Below are 18,880 nucleotides of genomic sequence, written 5' to 3'. Positions count from 1 at the left end.
ATGCAGACAGGCTGCCAGGGCAGGTCATGGGGTTTTGTCAATGATATATAGGAATTTTGCTAGCAGGGAAAAGGAGGTGATTATCCCTCTGTATAAGGCAATGGTCAGGCCACACCTTGAGTACTGTGTACAGGTCTGGAGGCCTCATTTTAGGAAGGATGTAGATTTACTTGAGCGTGTACAGAGAAGGGCAACAAGATTGGTGAGGGGAATGAGGGGATCCTCTTATCAAGAGAGGCTTAAGTTCTGCAAATTGCAGTGGCTGGAGACTAGGCACCTGCACGGTGATCTGATTGAGGTGTATAAGGCCTTGAATGGGTTCAGCACGCTGAATTCTGATGGGATCCTTCCACTTGTTCAGATTACGAACCTAAGGGGGCATAAATTCAAATTACAAAAGGACAGATGTAGAATAGATGTGCGGAAATTTGCCTTTAGCCAGCGAGTGGTTAATTGGTGGAACAAACTTCCATCTGTTGTTGCGGAAGTTGATAGGTTGAATAAATTTAAGGAGGAACTGGACAGGCATTTGGAGGGAATGGTTTGATTTTTTTTTTTTTTTTGGCTGATGCTGCATAAGCTCATACATTTGCTTTCTTGCATCACATGCCACTACTACTACTACTTCTACTACATTTAGGTTGTTAGATAAATTGACAAGACTAGTGAACAAAACCTTGAACAAAATCTCGAAGCTGCTATAAAAAGCTTTGTAGCTTCTACAAGTACTTCCCTGAATGCTTCCCATTTAGAATTTGCAATTGATAACATCACCAGTTGGTGCCACCAAAAAGAATTTAAAAACTTACTAATGCCATTTTAGTCACCTTTATGAAAGTAATATCACTTTTCTGTAACCTTGACAGTAGTTGCATCTATAAGTAAATCCCATATCAATATATTATGATCTTTGAAGAAAATAAAGCACTCAAACCTAAGTTGTTATAATTATGTTTATTTCCAAATTGGAAATATGTACATAACTGTAGTCAAATGTTTCTGATATTGTCTTATCACTTCTTCAGTTACAGCTGTCTTTGCAAGTCACAAAAGCTCACTTTGGTCACAAGAACTTCAAGTTCTTCTGTCTTGGGGCTGCCTGAGTTGTCTAATAAGCGACTGTGGACTCTAGCAGTTAACTAGGCAGTTGAATGCTTGATTGGTCCCTCTCATTTCAATTCCTTCGAGGGCATCAACTCCATCTTCAAGTCTTTGTATAAGCCCATCAGAAATCGGAATTTACACTTAATCTCCTCATACTCTTTACAATTAATGCATGCACACAGGCATTCCCCTTTGCTGTTTCATGTTCCATTACAGGTTTCCATAACAGGCAACAAGAAGCACACATCATAAAATCCTAATTCGTAAGTAAACTGCTATCTGTAGTTCTGCCCTGAGCAAAACCATTCTCATTATTTTGAGCACTTTGCTTTGCGGCTCTAGTCTGGGGCATGATTTTAGTTTAAACATAATTTAAAAATACCACACAAACTATAAGATATGAGCATAATATCACTACACTATTCCCAGGTTATGTGATGGTAATATGTTATGCTGTTTTAAGTTACATTATGTAATGTGATACAGTTAAGTTATAAAATCATGTTTGTGTTATTATAAATAAATAGTTTATCAACGTAATAAAAACTTTAAACAAAACTTCTAATATTATTTATACTCCTATACAATAGAACTCAAGAATGTTTTATACTTGCGAGATAACTAATTAATTGAGACTACACTATTATATCACAATGTTCATTTAAGTGATTGAAACACCTCAATACCAAACACTTAAACAATTCTGGAATTTTGGGAACTCACTGTTTCCAATCTTCAGGCCTGTTTATGTAATCATGGAGTGGAGTTTTCTGGGACGTCTCCATTCCAGGATTGCATTAAGATGGGAAACAGTAAATTCCTAAAACATAGCCAAAACTGTTTAAGTGCTTGGCATTGAGGTGTTTCAATCAATCAAATTGTAGTATTTCAATAATAAATTACTAGTAAAATAATAAGAGGAGTATACCTCAATATAGTGCGTAGAACACTTCCATATGATACCATCCAGAAATTAAAACAGATTTTCCTTCCTGAAGCTGACAACGCTTTTCGACCGTATGTCGTGATCACAGGAATGAAAAAACATTCTTTCATTCCTGTGATCACGACATACGGTCAAAAAGTGTTGTCAGCTTCAGGAAGGAAAATCGTTTTGAATATTTTCATTAGATTCTTTTAATTGGGTTAATTTGATTTTTAATTATTTTATATTTATTTGAATTGTGTTAAATTGTTTATTTAATTATTTATAATTTATTCTAATGTACGGGTAAGTTGTCGATTTTTTCGTTTTTTCCATTTTAATTTCTGGAGGGTATCATACGGAAGTGTTCTACGTACTATATTGAGGTATACTCCTCTTATTATTTTACTAATATTATTATCAACGTAGAACATATTGAGTATTACAGCTCTGATTCATACTAAATAATAAATTACTTAAATCTATTATGTGATATAATAGTGTTGTCTCAACACTATTATATCACGTAATTATCTCACACAGATGAACAATCACACAGATCCCCCTCTTCCAATTATATTTTGTTCTTATATCAATTCGCTGGACGATGGCCACATTTCTCTCTGACTACATTTTTTAAGCAATTTCAAAGGCCAAGAAACAGTTACACATACTATATCATATAAATGCAAATAATAAATGAACTCCTAATTTTTAACAAATGGATAAGAAAGACCAATAATTTTTACTAATAATTTTACTAATTTTTAACAAATGGATGAGAAAGACCAATAATTTTTACTAATAATGTTACTAATTTTTAACAAATGGATAAGAAAACCCAAAATTCTACTTATTACAATTCATAATTTTCTCACTGTCAACTCTCCTTCAAAGCAATTCTTTTTATGCTGAATGATGACCTATTTCAATGACTTAAGTCACTTTTTTGTAATGACTTGACTGAGGAAAATCAGCCATATGATTTATTTTTCCCATCACAACTTTATATTGTGCATCCCGATAGCTAACTGCACTTCAAGGGTGGGACTTTTGTCCAAAATTGAAATAAATAAAATAACAAAAGATAAAATAATTATTAATTGGTAATTAGATTATTTTTTTTAATGAAAAATGTTTTCATACATTGGGAAAAAAAGAAAAAAAAAAAAAGAAAAAAAAGAAAACAAAGCAAAATTAAAAGAAACAAAACATTAAAACAAAGAATGTGGTTGATAAATTTTCAAAAATGCAATGTAATAAAGAAATAATAGCTACTTTTACAATGAAAGATAAGAGCAGCAGTTCAGTAACCATTTGATTTTGTTTATTTTTGTTTCTATGCTTGTCTCAATATTTAGTTTATATGGTGCAAATAAATTTTGTAGCCAAAACTGACATATTTCAAATGAAAACATTTCAAAAATATTAAAAAAAAAAAAAAAAAACTTTTTCAAAAATATTTCAACTTTCCTATTATAAATTTAAATTTAAACTCAGTTTAAACTGCTGAAATTCGTTCTGTTAACTTTGCATACCTTCAAATTTTTAGAAATTAAAAAAAAAAAAAAAAAAAAAAAAAAGACGAGATCTGACTTTAGCTGCAACTCTTCAGAACATAATTTTGGCATTGTCTGAATGGCATTCCCAGATTTTTTTTCTCCAAATTAATGACAAACTAATAAATGTATGTCATGCAGTGCAAAGGGCAATTATGCATGCCATCATGAAATATAATCTTAGAGTTCTTTGTGCTTTATTTATTTATGTCTTTCTTTTTTTTTTTTTTTTTTTTGTTCTGTTCAATTTAGATTCAGGGGAGATCCCTGCGGACTGGAAATGTGTGAATGTATCCCCAGTTCACAAAGGAGGATCAAAGGGTGACATAAGTAATTAAAGACCTATTTGCTTAACTTCTGTTCCAGGGAAAATAATGGAGTCGCTGGTTAAAAAAGTAATGTAGGTTGTTGCTGTTTGTTATTTGGTTTTTAGGAGCATTAGCAACTAAGACCATATTGCTCCGGGATATGCGGTGGTCATTCCCTGACCTTTCCGCATCCTCCATATTTGGTGGTCATGGGCTCGAACCCCAGTCTAATCAAGAAGCATGTGCTATGCACTGCTGCTCCTGCCCACCAGGCTACAGAGGTGCCAAGTAATGTAGGACCATCTAGACAACAGTGCAGTTATACTTAAGTCACAAAATGGGTTTGTTAAGGGGAGAACTTGTCTGACCAATTGGATTGGAAACCATGATGCAAAAATAAATTTTGATATCACATATTTGGATTTAATATAAGACTGCTGTACAAATTGGAAGTGTGGCAATAAGGGAAAGCTATTGATATGGATAAAGGGATGGTTGAGTGGGAGAAGACAGTATGGCTTTCAGTGGACACTGCTCTCCATGGGCTAATGGAGAGCAGTGTCCACTGAAAGTTTAATTAGTGGAGCTACAGAGAGTTAGGTGCTGGACACACTGTTGTTAAGGGGCACAGCTCTTTCAGGACAATTTAGACAGAATTCAGAGAGGATCAGAAGAGTGACAGCTATCTTTTTAATGCAGAAAAGGCAAAGTCTTACACTTTGGGAATACTAACCCCAAAATAACCCCAGGGGCTCACATCTGGTGAATATGGGCTTGGCACACCCTGGGTCCTGAGCTGGATATCATCATTCTTCTCTTTCTTGGTGATTCCCTTCTACTTCTGACACTCTCTCTCTCTCTCTCTTAGGGTAACTCAGGATTTTTTTTTTTTTTTTGACTGGTGCAGCATAAGCTGCAGGCTTCCTTGCACCATACAGCTAATAATAATGCTGCTAATAATAATAATAACTTATATACTTAGGGATGAACTAATAACAGTAGAGGAAGAAAGATTTGAGAGATACAATATCAGGGGGGGGATAAAGTTTTCTGAGCAGTGCAGGCAGGTGGCAAGGAGGCCCATGATGATTCCCACTGATGATTTACTGAATATCTGCTTGTAGAGAGAGAGAGGAAGGTCATAATACCTCAGTATAAGGTAATTGTATGACCATATTTAGAAAACTATGTTTGTTTGTTTGTTTGTTTGGTTTTAGGAGCATTAGCAACTAAGGCCATATTGCTCCGGGGATATGCGGTGGTCATGGGCTCGAACCCCGGTCTAATCAAGAAGCGTGTGCTACGCACTGCTGCTCCTGCCCACCTGGCTACGGAGGCGGCCTTAGAAAACTATGATGGGCCCTCATGTGAGGAAACACTTTAAATACGTGAGAGACAGAACTTTGAAACTGGACAGCTTAGAGGAGATATGATTGAGGTATATAAGGCTCTGAAATGTGAAAGTAAAACAAACGAGGGTGAAATTTCATTGTTATAAATGATTCCTGAATTAGGGTCAAAATTCAAATTGGGAGTGGGAGAGGTTTAGGCTAGATTGCAGGAAGTTTTCTTTTAGCCAGCAAGTTGTTAATTATCGGAATAAATTGCCTGCATAGGTGGCGGAGGCTGAGAGCATCTGGAAATTCAAAGTTCACCTGGATAGACACCTACACAAGGAGGAAGTGAAATAGACTGGGGTTCAAGCCTGTGACTGCTAAATACGATTAACATTTGTATCAATGATTTATTGTAAACTCCACTGACCTAGTGGTCATCCCAGAGTGTAAACATGAACATTTTTTTTAAGGTGGTTTATTTATTTAGAGTAGAGCATCAAAAATCAAAAATCCGAATGTTTATTATTTGAAACATCAATAATCTGAATGAGGCAGCGTTCATTTTATTTTATTTTTTTATGCTGGTGCCATAAAATAATTACAGTACGTGCCGGTTATCGTGATCATGTTTGCGAATTGAATTCTGATTCTATTAAATGGCAATTCTAATAAGTGAAAATCGGAGGAATATTATCCACGGGCTATAAAAATGAAATTATAAATCACAAATTTACACTTTTATTATCTTACCGATTAACAAAATTAAATGATAAGTGAAAATCGGAAGAATATTATCCACAGGTTAGCAAAACAAAAATAAATTTGCGCTTACGTACATAGCTGTAATATACATACAGTACAAACAAAACATAACACTTTGTAATCTGTTATACAACACACTTTGTAATTGATATTTCTGTTCACCGACCTTTTTTTGAGTTGTAAAATCTAAAACATTAAAAAAAGATAAGAGATAGACTATGTAGATTTTAGTGCACTTGCATCATTTATACACAGTGGCTGTGTATAAATGATGCATAAATGTAAATGGCTGCGTATAAATGGTGTATACATAGTCTAACTCTTTCGCAGCTTGAGGCATAAGCCCTTAATGCATTAGAGAAAAAGATAAGAGTTAATCAATAACAAAGAACACAGCATGCAGAAATTGCAATGAACATGATATGCACATGAGATATGGAGAAAAAAAGTTTGCGAAGTTTAGATATAGGAATGAAGAGAAGATTAGGAACATTTATTTATAGTTTTATTTTACCGTACTGTAGTTATGGGGTCTTCTTCGTCTTTTAAAAGCAGGCAGAAATTTTTAACAACTGAATTGAAGATTGAGATTTTAAACTGACTTTCAAAGGGAGAAAGTGGGTCTTCATTAGCAAAATTTTACTAGGTTGGAAAGTCAACCATAACAGACATTAAAAACAACAAGGAAAATTTTACAATTCACATTGAAACTTGATTTAGATGATGGGTGCACACAAAAGAAAAAATAGAAAAACTATGAGAACAACTAATGACCATCCCTCAAAGATGTCGTTTATTTGGGGTTCACACAGAGACAAAGTTTAGGAGAACCCATATCTGGATCTTTGTAGTGTGAAAAAGTGCTGGATTTTAACAAAAAATTAGGCAGTCCCTCAGATATTAAAGCCAATACAGGCTGGCTAAAAAACTTTAAATCATGGCATGGCATTAGAGAACTTCACATTGCAGAGAAAATTTTTTCTTGTGATTTTGCTCGAGCGGATTCATTTAAAAAAAAAGTTTATCAATCTTATTGAAAGTGAAGAACATTTCAAAGATGACGTATATAATGCTGACAAGAATGGAATAAATTGGAAGTCAAACTGCCTTGAAAATCTCTTGCATCTTGCAGTGAAACAGCTGTTCTCCTGCTTGAAGTGAGTAAAGAATGAGTTACAGCTATGGTTTGAGCTAATGCCAATGGGACTCATGCTTTGCCATTGATGTTATGGGAAAAATCAAAGAAACCCCATTGTTTTAAAAATGTCTCTCTGTGAGTTATAAAGCACAAAAAAAAAAAAAAAGCATGGATGAACTCAGAAGTGTTTACTGATTGGTTTGCCAATGATTTTATTCCGAATGTCAAAAAGTATCGTAAACGAGAAGGCAAAATTGGCAAGGTCTTGCTTATCCTAGACAATGCACCATCAAATCCTTCAGCAGTGGAAACATTAAACAAACTAGACGACAGATTCGAGGTCATGCTTCTTCCATCAAAGGTTAGCTCACTCCTCCAACTGATGGACCATGGAGTCATTGAAAAGTTGAAGAGAATCTACAAAAAACAAGTCTTGTATTGTTTGTTTTGGCAGAAAACAACGAAGAAAGCATTATAGCTTTTTTCGAAAAAGCTCAGCCTCAAGGACAGCTGCTACATGTTAGCTGATGCATAGGAATAACTCACTGCGCAGTATTTAAAAAAAATGATTGGAAAACACTGTGGCCTATTGCAGAAGAAACCATAGGAAATGAACAGAATCGAACTGAAGGAAATGAGGAACAAATACTGAGTGACATGATCAACTTGTTTCAGTCAATCCCTGGGTTTGAAGATTGCAATGAAGGTGATGCAAGGGCATGGCTGGAAAATGATTTTGATGCTACAGGGGTTTTTAAATGAAAATGAAACTGGAATGCCTGAAAATGTTATGGACAAAGAAGACTACAAAGAAAATTATGTCAACACTCAGAATCTTCATGCTGAGGAATTCGCCGTGCTACAGACTGTGATGGCTTGGTACGAGCAACAAACTGAATGGTATCTAACTCAACTACTCTTGCTGAAAAGAGTGCCAGATATGTCAGCAAAGAAATGAAGTTAGAAAATGGTGCAACAAAAAAATAAGTAATTTTCATTAAAGGCCTATACATATGTGTTAGTGTGGCTGAAAGTTCCAACCTATGAATAAAAATATGTAAATACAACTCAGTGTTTTTATTTCTAAACCTTATTTTTAGTCTCCAGAACAGTATTTTTGATGAGTTTGAAAATCTGAACAAATCAGAAGTCTGAAATAATTGGGACGGGGGTTCCAATTAGTCCAGTTTATCGATGCTCTACTGTATTATTTTATTTTTATTTATTTATTATTATTATTTATTTTTGTGGCTGGTTCAGCAAAAATCCAAGGGATTCCTTGTGCCATATTGTTAATACTAATACTGATGTGCAAGTTTTTGAGTCATCTGTATATATATCTGAGCAATGGCTGAGGTATGAGCTGCATGCCTGAGCCAGTTTTAGCTAAACATGAAGTGTTTTTCCCAATGCCAAAAAATAATCATCACAAGAACAATATACATTGTTCATGACGGTAGTACTGTGTCCAATACTTGGGAGATATCTGCAAGGTTATTTCATTGTTATTTCCATTGTTCCATTGTTGATTTAGTTCTTGTAACCAGATTCCTTTGGGTTTATTTTCATTTGATTTGTTTCTATATATGTATATCCACCGAGAATCAAAGAGATATGTCCAAGTGGAATGAGAAGGGAGACTATGTAATTTGATTGCACAGATAAGAAGCTATACCCTTTCTACTTGATGTTGTGTAGGTTCATTGGCATCTATACAGAAACATTACACTGGGGATGTCCTGAGAGCATGCTGCTGGACCGGATTGGGCCAAGCCAATGCAGTCTTAGATGTAGAGTCATAAACTGGGGCTCTGTAGTGAGATATGATGCTGTGTAGCAGTATAAAACTATTTACTCCTCTTGTCATGGAAGAGATAACTTTAAGTATATTCATCTTCATACACTGAGTTTGTGTTTACATTATATGCTTCTGGAAGGTAAGTTTAGTATCAATTACTTGGCTCAAGAACCAGACATTGTTGCTAAGTGGTGCTGGCTGGGTTCTCAGCATTAGCACAGGATCTGGATGGAGCTAGTACTTTTTGCAAAAGTGGATGGCCGTGATGGTTTTTGATGTGAGAGGCGGTAGCCACTATGATATGCCTGTGACTATTGTGTTTATTGGGAGCTGAATATGTCATTCAATGGAATGCATACATCGTGAGAGGGAAGATATGGTAAAACATACAAACATATGAGGTAAGAGAGGCAACAAGAGGGAGCAATACTCTTGATCTTGTTATCAGTAATGATACTTCATGAATTAAGAATCTTCAGGTAAAAGAGCCACTGGGTGGCAGTGATCACAGTGTAATGTGGAATTTAATTATAGACATAACTACTGTTTAGGGTAAAGGGAAAGGCTTTTGCTTCTGAAAGGGTGATTGCAGTGGTCTCGGACAGTTTTTAAATTCTAACAGCAAATTTTACCAACAGAAAATTTTAAACTGGTTTCTTGCAAACATATGCTTACTGGACTATAATGTTTGATTAGATAATAAATATCATAAATGTTGCAGCATAGACATCTACAGTTTCACTGCATGATGTTGTTTTTTCATTATTTGGTTTCAGAGAAAGTGTATGGTTCTGTCTGCTTCTTTTTTGAATCCAGCTTGATTGTGGCAATCTAGTTTCATCTTTTCTTTTTTTGGGAAGGTAGGTCCATGTCATCTACAGCATAATGATATAAGAATGGCTCATCCTGAAGGGTACATACTGAAGTATCCATATTTGCTGAGCACAGCTGGCCTTTCTTAGTTCGGATGTTGCTTTCAATTTTACAGCTTCTGACTGAGTATGAGAGGCTGTTAGTGTAATAATAAGTGAAGTGCTATTAACACAATTCATTGAATATTGCTCCATAGGTGTAGCAATGAGAAACCCCTTGCTCCTGCTGTTTGCTCTCTTAGCTAGCCATTTCTAATAATCTGCCTTTACTACCTAACCTTTTCTGTGGTGCTATTATACATAATTTTGTAGGTGTTGTAGATTTCAGTACTTTTTCTGCTCTATTAAACTGGCTAATTCATTATCCATGCATTTTGGAATCCTTCTCATGCTATATTTTCTTAATGGTATATACAGATTAAAAGCTTCTATGACTACATATACACCATAAACATAATATATTCAAGCTAAGTAAGCTAACTCCCCAGTGGTATAATTGGAGAGATAGCTCAAACTAACAGAATTCAAACTGACATAATCCCTTTCCTGAAATTAAATTCTGCTCAGTGGGACCAACTGATGATGTAACAAACTATAAATTCTAAATGGCAGCATTTAGGAGTAATTGTAGAAGCTTCTTACACCAACTGAGAGATATGTTCAAGGTTTAGACCTAAATCGATGTCAACTGAACTAATCCGGCAAATAAATTATCAGAGATACAGAAACCTAGTAAACATAAACTAGTTGGCAATCAAGTTATGAAGGGGTTAGGCAAGCTAAAGCTTTAGACTGGTCGCAGAGAGGAGTCAATGTGAATAGAGAGTACCTAAGCCATTTACGATTTGCAGATGACATTGTGGTCATAAGCCATGATTCCAAAGAATTAGAAGAAAATCTTAATCAGTTATGCACAGTTAGTAAGAATTTTGGACTAAAGGTGAATATGGCTAAAACAAAAGTAATGATGAACAAGTATGCCATAGAAAGGGATATAATGATTGAAGGAGCAGTAATTGATAAGGTGGAGTCATATACTTATCTGGGACAAGTCATTAGCTGTAAGAATGATAAATGGCTGGAAGTCAAGAGAAGAATAAATTTTGGATGGATAGCATTCAGGAAATATAGTCACATACTAAGGAGCAATATCCTAATTTGTCTGAAACGTAAAGATATGAACCAATGTATACTCCCCATCATGAATTATGAAAGTGGAACTTGGGTACTCACCAAAAGAATGGAACAGCAACTGAGAACTACACAGCGAAGAATGGAAAAAATTATATTGGGAATTAGACAAGAAGACAAAAATCAGACAAAAATTATATTGGGAATTAGATAAGAAGAGGAAGACATAGCTTAACCAAAAAACACAAGTAAAGGACATTCTTATTAAAACTAAAGAACTGAAATGGTCTTGAGAAGGACACATAGCTAGAAGACATGGTGACAGATGGACTGAGAAAATAACAGATTTTGTGCCCAACAGGAGCTAGAAGAAAACCCCGGAAGACAATGACGGAGATGGACAGATGAAATTCATAAGTTTGTGGGTAGTAAATGGATGGCCACTGCACTAAACAGAATGAACTGGAAAGTTGCTGGAGAGGCCTTCATCCTGCAGTGGAATGAAAATGGATGATGATGATGTAGATGAGAAAGAAGTGAGTGGAGTGCAGATGAAGCTGATGGTGTGTTATCATGTACAAGTACACGATAACACCATCATGAGCAAACACAGCTGGGACTTGCTGAGTGAACTGCTTGTTATTTTGTGACAAAATTTTCAACATTAAGGTTTTAGTTCTTTTTCATATTTCAAATAAATATGCTTGCATAACTTAACAGATAGCAGCTTTGAAATAGGAAAGAAGATTACATGGAGAACTACTGATATGGTACTAATCTGCATAAATAATAACTGCCAAAGCTGAATATAATGAAAGAAGAAAGTACAATTATTCAAGAAATATTACCGTGCTTGTTGGATGACTAACAGTATGCTTTGACATTATAATTGTGGTTGTTTTCTTTTCTTTTGTAGGAAAATGACTTCCATTTATAGTAGAACCAGATGAATTTGAAACAGGCTGTACTAGCTGTTCAGCAGCACGCACCACATCCATTACTTTTTGGTCCACTGTTTTCTCATCATGGGGCACTAATGCATGATTTATCTATGAATTATAGAGATAAACATATGCATATACTAGGATGGACTACAGAGATACACAACAGCATATACTAGGCTAAAAACAAAGTGATAACTTTTTTTTTTTTTTTTTTTTTTTATAATTTACTTAAGCATTAATTTCATAATTTTTTATTGGGTTAGTTAACCATCTACTGGGTATGCTGGAGAAGGACATTCTCTAAAATGACTTAAATATTTATCTTTTAAAGTGATGTTAAATGTGAATTTTAGTTTCCTTTTATTATTGGTTTGACTTTCAATCTATATCATTAAATGCTTTGTTACTGAAGCAGTTTGGCCATAAAAAATTGCTGCTTTTCTTTACCAGACACTTCTCACAATCTGCCTTAGCTGGCCTAGCCTCCTTTGTGACTCAACTGCAGAAAATTTATATTGATCATAGAATTTTGTATCACCTGGTAATTTATACACATTTGTCTTTGTTACCACAAGTCTCATTAGTTCATCTGACATCCGTTTAGGTCTACACCTTGAACACTATTTTATGATAACTGAGAGGAAAGTGGAAGTGATATTGAAGCTAAAGATAAAAAAGGCTCCTGGATGAATGGTATCTAATTCAATTATATTAAGGGAGGCAACAAAGGAGGTAAGCAAATCCTTAGCCACAATTATGAGAGGATCTTTGAATTTAAGGGAGGTCCCTATGAACTGGAGATGTGTGAATGTACTGTTCTTCATGGACTAATGTTATTAGTGGATTTCCTCAAGGTTTAGTGCTGAGGTCCATGTTGTTTTCTATATTTATTAATGATATTGATGAAGGTATACCAGATTAATGTCTAAGTTTGCAGATGATACAATGTTTGACAGGGTTGTTAATGACAGTAATCAAGCTAAGCTACCAATAAGATCTAGAAAAATTGAAGTTTATAAGTGACAAATGCAAGGTACTGTATATGGGTAGCAGTAATTCTAGATTAACATACTAACTGTGTGGCATTACACCCAGGCTAGTGGGAAATGATAAAGTTCTGGGGGGTAATTGTGCTCCAGTTATGAAGTTCTCTGAGCAGTGCAGACAGGTTGCCAAAACAGTTCATGGGGATTTATCAATGATATACAGGAATTTTGCTAGCAGAGATAAGTAATTGATTATCTCATTTTACAAGGCAAAGGTGCTCTTAATAAGAAAGGATTCAGTTCTACAAATTGTAGCATCTGGAGACTGGGTGCCAGCGCAGTGATCTGATTGAGGCGTTAAGGCTTTGAATGGATTGAGGAAAGTTCCATGCTGATGGCAAGAAGAGGCATAAATTAAAATTGAGAAAGGATTGTTGCAGGACAGATGTGCAGAAGTTTGCCTTCAGCCAATGTTGGCTGCAGGAACATGCTTCCTTCTGGTGTTGTAGAAGTGAATAAATTCAAGAGAGAACCAGACAAACTATACTGGAGGGAATGGATAGGTGATATGGGAAGTTTTTTTTTTTTTTTTTTGCTGTTGGCTTTAAAAATGTGCTTTCTTGCATCATTTGCCACTATTAATATCTAATTTTTGTTACATGGGGATAAAACAACAGCATTTCAAATTGCCTAAACCACCTTTAGACAGAAGAGGTGTAGGACTTTACAATGAGCTCCAACCATCATGAGGGCTTAATAAACCATCCAAGCACTTCCTACAGGTTTTTATCCACTTCATTCCCCCAAATTCTCACTCTTATATTAAACAATGCCCATTTCCACTTGCAGTCTACCAAACCCCATGTACTTTTTCTGACAGAATCTCAGTTATCGGTTGATTCAACTACTGCTCATCTCAGATGCCCAAATTATTCGATGTATGATTCCTTTCGCCGCAAAGGTAGTACCTTGTGCATATGTCCGTTCCGATATTCCCTGTCAGAGACTTGGCAATTTGGAATCTCCTCTCTTTGATCTTCTCTGGCTTAAAATCTCTCTACCTCATTGTGTCAAATTCATCTGTTGTCTCTACCATTCTCCTAACTCCACTAATCACTTGGAGCTCTTTGACTTCCTCTCTTTGCAACTTGACTTTCTTGAGTGAAACTTTCCTAACAGTGAGGTGATTTTCCTTGGTGATTTTAATGTTCACAACTCCAGATTGCTTCTGTTTTCTAGTCACACTGACACAGCTGGTAGAGATGTTGAGGCTTTTGCAATTACTAATGACCTTGCACAGATTGTTCATTTACCTACAAGAATACCGGACAATTCTAATCATACAGTCAACATACTTGATCTTTTTCTCCCAAACAACCCTTCTAAGTACACGGTCGAAGTGTAAGAGGTTCTTTAGGCACTTCAGATCACAACTTGGTGATTGTCTCTTCTCCAATGGAGCCTTTATCTTATGGCTATTCCCAACCTCGTGTTGTTTGGCATTACAAGAATGCAAAATGGGTTGACCTATGAGATATCTTTTCCTTGGTCGGATTACTGTTTCAAAACTTTTGATGTCAGTGTTTGCTCAGATCGTGTCAGTGAAATTATTCTTGCAGGAATGGAATCCTTTATCCTACACTCCACTTTAAAATCGCGTCCTTTAAACCTTGGTTTTCCAATAAGTGTGCTAAGGTTGTTCAAGAGAAGAATTTTCATATCGTAATTGGCTTGTTTCTAATTCTTCAGTTTCATTTTCTGCCTACACCAAACCCTCACAACAATTGTAAAGCAGTTATTAGCATTAGCATTAGTAGAGGCATTTGATGCAAGAAAGCAAGCTTATGCAGCATCAACCAAAAAAAAAAAAAAAAAAACCCCCACTTCCACTTCACCCCTCTGTTCGTTCAAAATACTTGTCCAGCTGAGCCTTAAACTTATTTAGGCTATCAACCTCCACGACAAGGGATGGAAGTCTGTTCCACCAACCAGCCACCCGCTGGCTAAAGGCAAATTTCCGCACGTCTATCCTACATCTGTCTTTCCCCAATTTGAATTTATGCCCTCTCAGGTGATTATTCTGAGCTAGAGGAAGAATCCCATCAGCATTGAGCATGCTCAAACCATTCAAGGCTTTATACACCTCTATCAGATCACCTCGCTGGTGAATAGTCTCCAGACACTGTAATTTGCAAAACTTAAGCCTTTCTTCGTAAGAGCACCCCTTTGTTCCATTCACTAATCTTGTTACCCTTCTCTGTACTCGTTCCAGCAGCTCTACATCCTTCTTCAAATGAGGCCTCCAGACCTGTATACAGTACTCTAGGTGTGGCCTGACCATTGCCTTATACAAGGGAATAATCACCTCCTTATCCCTGCTGGAAAAATTCCTGTATATCATTGACAATACTCCATGAGCTACTCTTGCAGCCCGTCTGCACTGCTCAGAGAACTTCATATCTGCCTGCACAACCACCCCCAAGTCCCTTTCATTCTCTACCACTGTCAGTGTAGTACCACACAGTTGATACATTGCTCTGGGGTTGCTGTTTCCCATGTGTAGTACTTTACATTTGTCAATGTTAAACTTCATTTGCCACCTCTCAGCCCATCTGATCAACCTTTCCAGATCCTGTTGCAACAGCATATTGTCAGTAGTGTCCTTGACAACCCTGCCAACCTTTGTATCGTCTGCAAACTTGGACATTAAGCTTGATACCATCATCAATATCATTTATAAATACCGAAAACAATAATGGACCCAACACTGAGCCCTGAGGGACTCCACTAATAACATTAGTCCACGATGAGCAGTGTCCATTGATTACCACTCTCTGTCTTCTCCCCCTCAACCACCCCTTTATCCATAGCAGCAATTTGCCTCCAATGTCACACTGCTCCAATTTGTGTAGCAGTCTTCCATGTGCAACAGTATCAAAAGCCTTTCTAAGATCCAAGTATATAATATCAAAGCTATTCCCTGCATCCAGTTCTTTTGTGACTGCATCATAGTATCCAATCTAATTGGTCAGGCAAGACCTCCCCTTAACAAAACCATGCTGTGTCCGAGCTATAACTGAAGTCTTGTCTAAATGATCCTGCAGTGCTTCTTTAACCAGTGCCTCCATTAATTTTCCTGGAACAGAAGTTAAGCTCACAGGTCTATAATTACTTGTGTCAGCCTTTGATCTTCCTTTGTGAATTGGTGTCACATTTGCACATTTCCAGTCTATGGGTACCTCCCCTGAGTCCAAGGAAGCTCTCATAATTATGGCTAAGGGTTTGCTTACTTCCTTTGCTGCCTCCTTTAATATAACTGGATAGATCCCATCCACCCCGGGTGCCTTTCTTGTGTTTATCTTCAACAATTTCTCCTCCACTTTATTCCCAGTTATTTCAAGATTCTGTAGCTTACTGCTAGAGTTGAATACACCTCTGGCATTCCCCTCGCTGAATAACTCATGTGTGAATGTCGATGCAAAATATTCATTTAGTTTGTTAGCTACCTGAGCAGGATCATCAACAGTTGACCCATCAATATCAAGTGGACCAATCTGATTCATCCCCTTCCTTCTAGAGTTTACATAAGTAAAGAACTCTTTGCTGTTTTTCTTTGTATCCCTTGCCAAGGATTTCTAGTAATCTGCCGTCGCCTGCCTAACCTCCTTTGTAACTTGGTTGCATATCAACTTGTATCTATCATAGGCTTCTGTGTCATGTGTTAATTTGTAAGTATCCCATGCATTTTTCTTCTCTGCCATATGCCTCATTAGTTCAACTGACATCCATTTTGGCCTAAACCTTGAACAATATTTCTTAGTTGGTATGTAAAGTCTAGTAGCTTCCAAGATAAGTTCTTTGAATGCTTCCCATTTTGAATTTGCTGTTGGTAACATCATCAGTTGGTCCCACTGTATAGAATTTAAATACTGTCTCAGTCCATAGTAGTCGCCTTTACGGAAGCAATAACCCTTCCCTTTACCCCTAATGGTAGTTAGCTCTTTGAGTAAATCCCACTTCAGCACACTGTGATCACTGCCACCTAGTGGTTCATTTATCTGCAGATTCTTAATGCATGAAGAATCACTGCTGATAATCAAATCAAGAGTATTACTCCCTCTAGTTGCCTCCCGAACATGCTGATGTAGAAAACAATCATCCAATAAATCCACAAAAGCCCTGCTAGTGTGTGAGTGACCAGCGCCCAAATTCCAGTCAATATCTGGGAAATTAAAATCTCCCATTATAAGACTCTCTGATTTGCTGGCCCACTCTATTTCCCTGTACAGTTTCTTATTATACTCATCAGAGTCATTAGGCCTATAGCACACTCCTACTCTCAATTTTGATCTCCCAATGCTTATGTCACACCAAACTGACTCAACACTGCACTGTCCAGTGATGTCGACTGGCTTCACTTCCTTGGTTTTTATGTGTTTCTTAACTAATAGCATAACCCCTCCCCCCTTCCTATCCTGTCTATCCTTTCTGTAGACGTTGGACTCCCCAAATTCCAGTTCTGCATCCCTTATATCTGTGTGACACCACGTCTCTGATATCCCAACAATATCTGCCTTTGATGTTTTGAGCAATACCTCAAATTCATCAAATTTGTTTACTAAACTCCTAGCATTGGTGTACACGCAAGTATACCTGCACCCGTTTCTCTTCTTAGCTACCCTAACACAAGCCATGTGTTTACTTGTACCGCAATGACTTCCAGCAGTCTCTGAAATATCCTGTATCTTGTTTTTCAGGCTTCTGCTCATTCTAATAGAAGCAGTGCAAGAATCTCTTTCACCTCTGCCAGTGGTTACTGTCAATCTATTGGTCTTTGTCTCCCCCCAAGCTAGCAGTTTTCCGACCCACCTAACACTGCCTCGATAGCATCAGCAAATATTCTTGCACCCTTTCGATTTAAGTGTATCCCATCCCTGTAGAAGCAATCTCTCCTGTTAACAAGTACAGTCCAGGCTGAAAAAAATTCTACCGCTTGAGCCTTGCACAATCTTTCCAGGGCCAAAATTAATCAGTCCAAACTAGAGTTTGAACAGGCTAAAAGTAGAAAACTTGCTTCTTGCCCTAATGGTAGCTGAGCATTCTGGTCTCTTGCCAAAGCTATTGGCCGCAACTTGTGCCCATCTCTGCTCCCACCTCTGTCAAAACCAGAAGGTTCTGTTGTCACTTCAGCCAAGGATAAAGCTGACATGCTAGCATCCCATTTTTCTTCCAACTCATGTATTAATCATGGTAAAACACCTCCCACCATTTCCAACACGCTCCATTCAATGACTCCTGTGGTCTTCCGTCAAAACGATGTCAGAAGGATTTTGACGAATCTTGATGCTAAGAAAGCTCCAGGTCCTGATGGTATTTCTCCACTTGTTCTCAAAACCTGTGCTCCTGAACTTACTCCTGTTTTTAGTAATTTGTTATCCAGTTTTCTCTCTGATCGCTCACTGAGGGTGATGGCAGATGGCTCTCTGTCTTCTTTCTTCTCCACTAATGCCGGTGTCCCCCAAGGTTCAGTTCTTTCTCCCCACTCTTTTCCTCTTGTATATTAATGACCTTCTTCCATTGACCTGAAATCCTATCCATACTTTTGCCGATGATATCACATTGCATTCTACTTTCCATTTTGAGAAACCTTGCCTGCTCAATCAGCCTCAACTTCTCAAAAATCTGCTACCAATTCCTTAAATGCCGATCTTCAGGTAATTCTCCAGTGGGGCAAAGACAACTTAGTTGATTTCAACCCTTCTAAAACTCAGTCTTGTCTTATATCTCCCAAAAAGGATTCTTCTGCTTCTATGCTTATCTTTAGTGACACTCCGATTTCTAGGCAAAATGATATATCTCTTTTGGGGATTACTCTGACTTCTAATCTCTCTTGGCACAAGCACATTACAAATATTGCTTCCTCTGCATCTAAAAAACTTGGTTTTCTTCCTTCATATGTATTTCTTGAAAATTACAGTCTACAGAAGTTCAATTCCAATGTCAACAAATATCTTCT

General features: G+C 36.9%; 1 protein-coding gene across 7 annotated transcripts in view; it reads right to left on the bottom strand.

Annotated features, from left to right (window-relative positions):
- Positions 1 to 18,880, bottom strand: part of scrib (scribble planar cell polarity protein) — a 1,177,936-nt gene that overhangs the window by 308,416 nt on the left and 850,640 nt on the right. For 6 of the 7 annotated variants that reach the window (XM_090386364.1, XM_090386369.1, XM_090386366.1 and 3 more), the window contains one exon: positions 11,783 to 11,983. The exons of the other annotated variant lie outside the window; for it this stretch is intronic. In XM_090386364.1, coding sequence (XP_090242490.1) covers positions 11,783 to 11,983 — 201 coding nt within the window. The remainder of the gene's footprint in view (positions 1 to 11,782; positions 11,984 to 18,880) is intronic. 7 annotated transcript variants of the gene reach the window in all.

The sequence above is a fragment of the Mastigoproctus giganteus genome, chromosome 12, assembly GCF_048544385.1.
Source record: "Mastigoproctus giganteus isolate SK-2022 chromosome 12, ASM4854438v1, whole genome shotgun sequence".
NCBI classification, from domain to species: domain Eukaryota; kingdom Metazoa; phylum Arthropoda; class Arachnida; order Uropygi; family Thelyphonidae; genus Mastigoproctus; species Mastigoproctus giganteus.
This window is presented reverse-complemented; position numbering and strand designations above follow the sequence as displayed.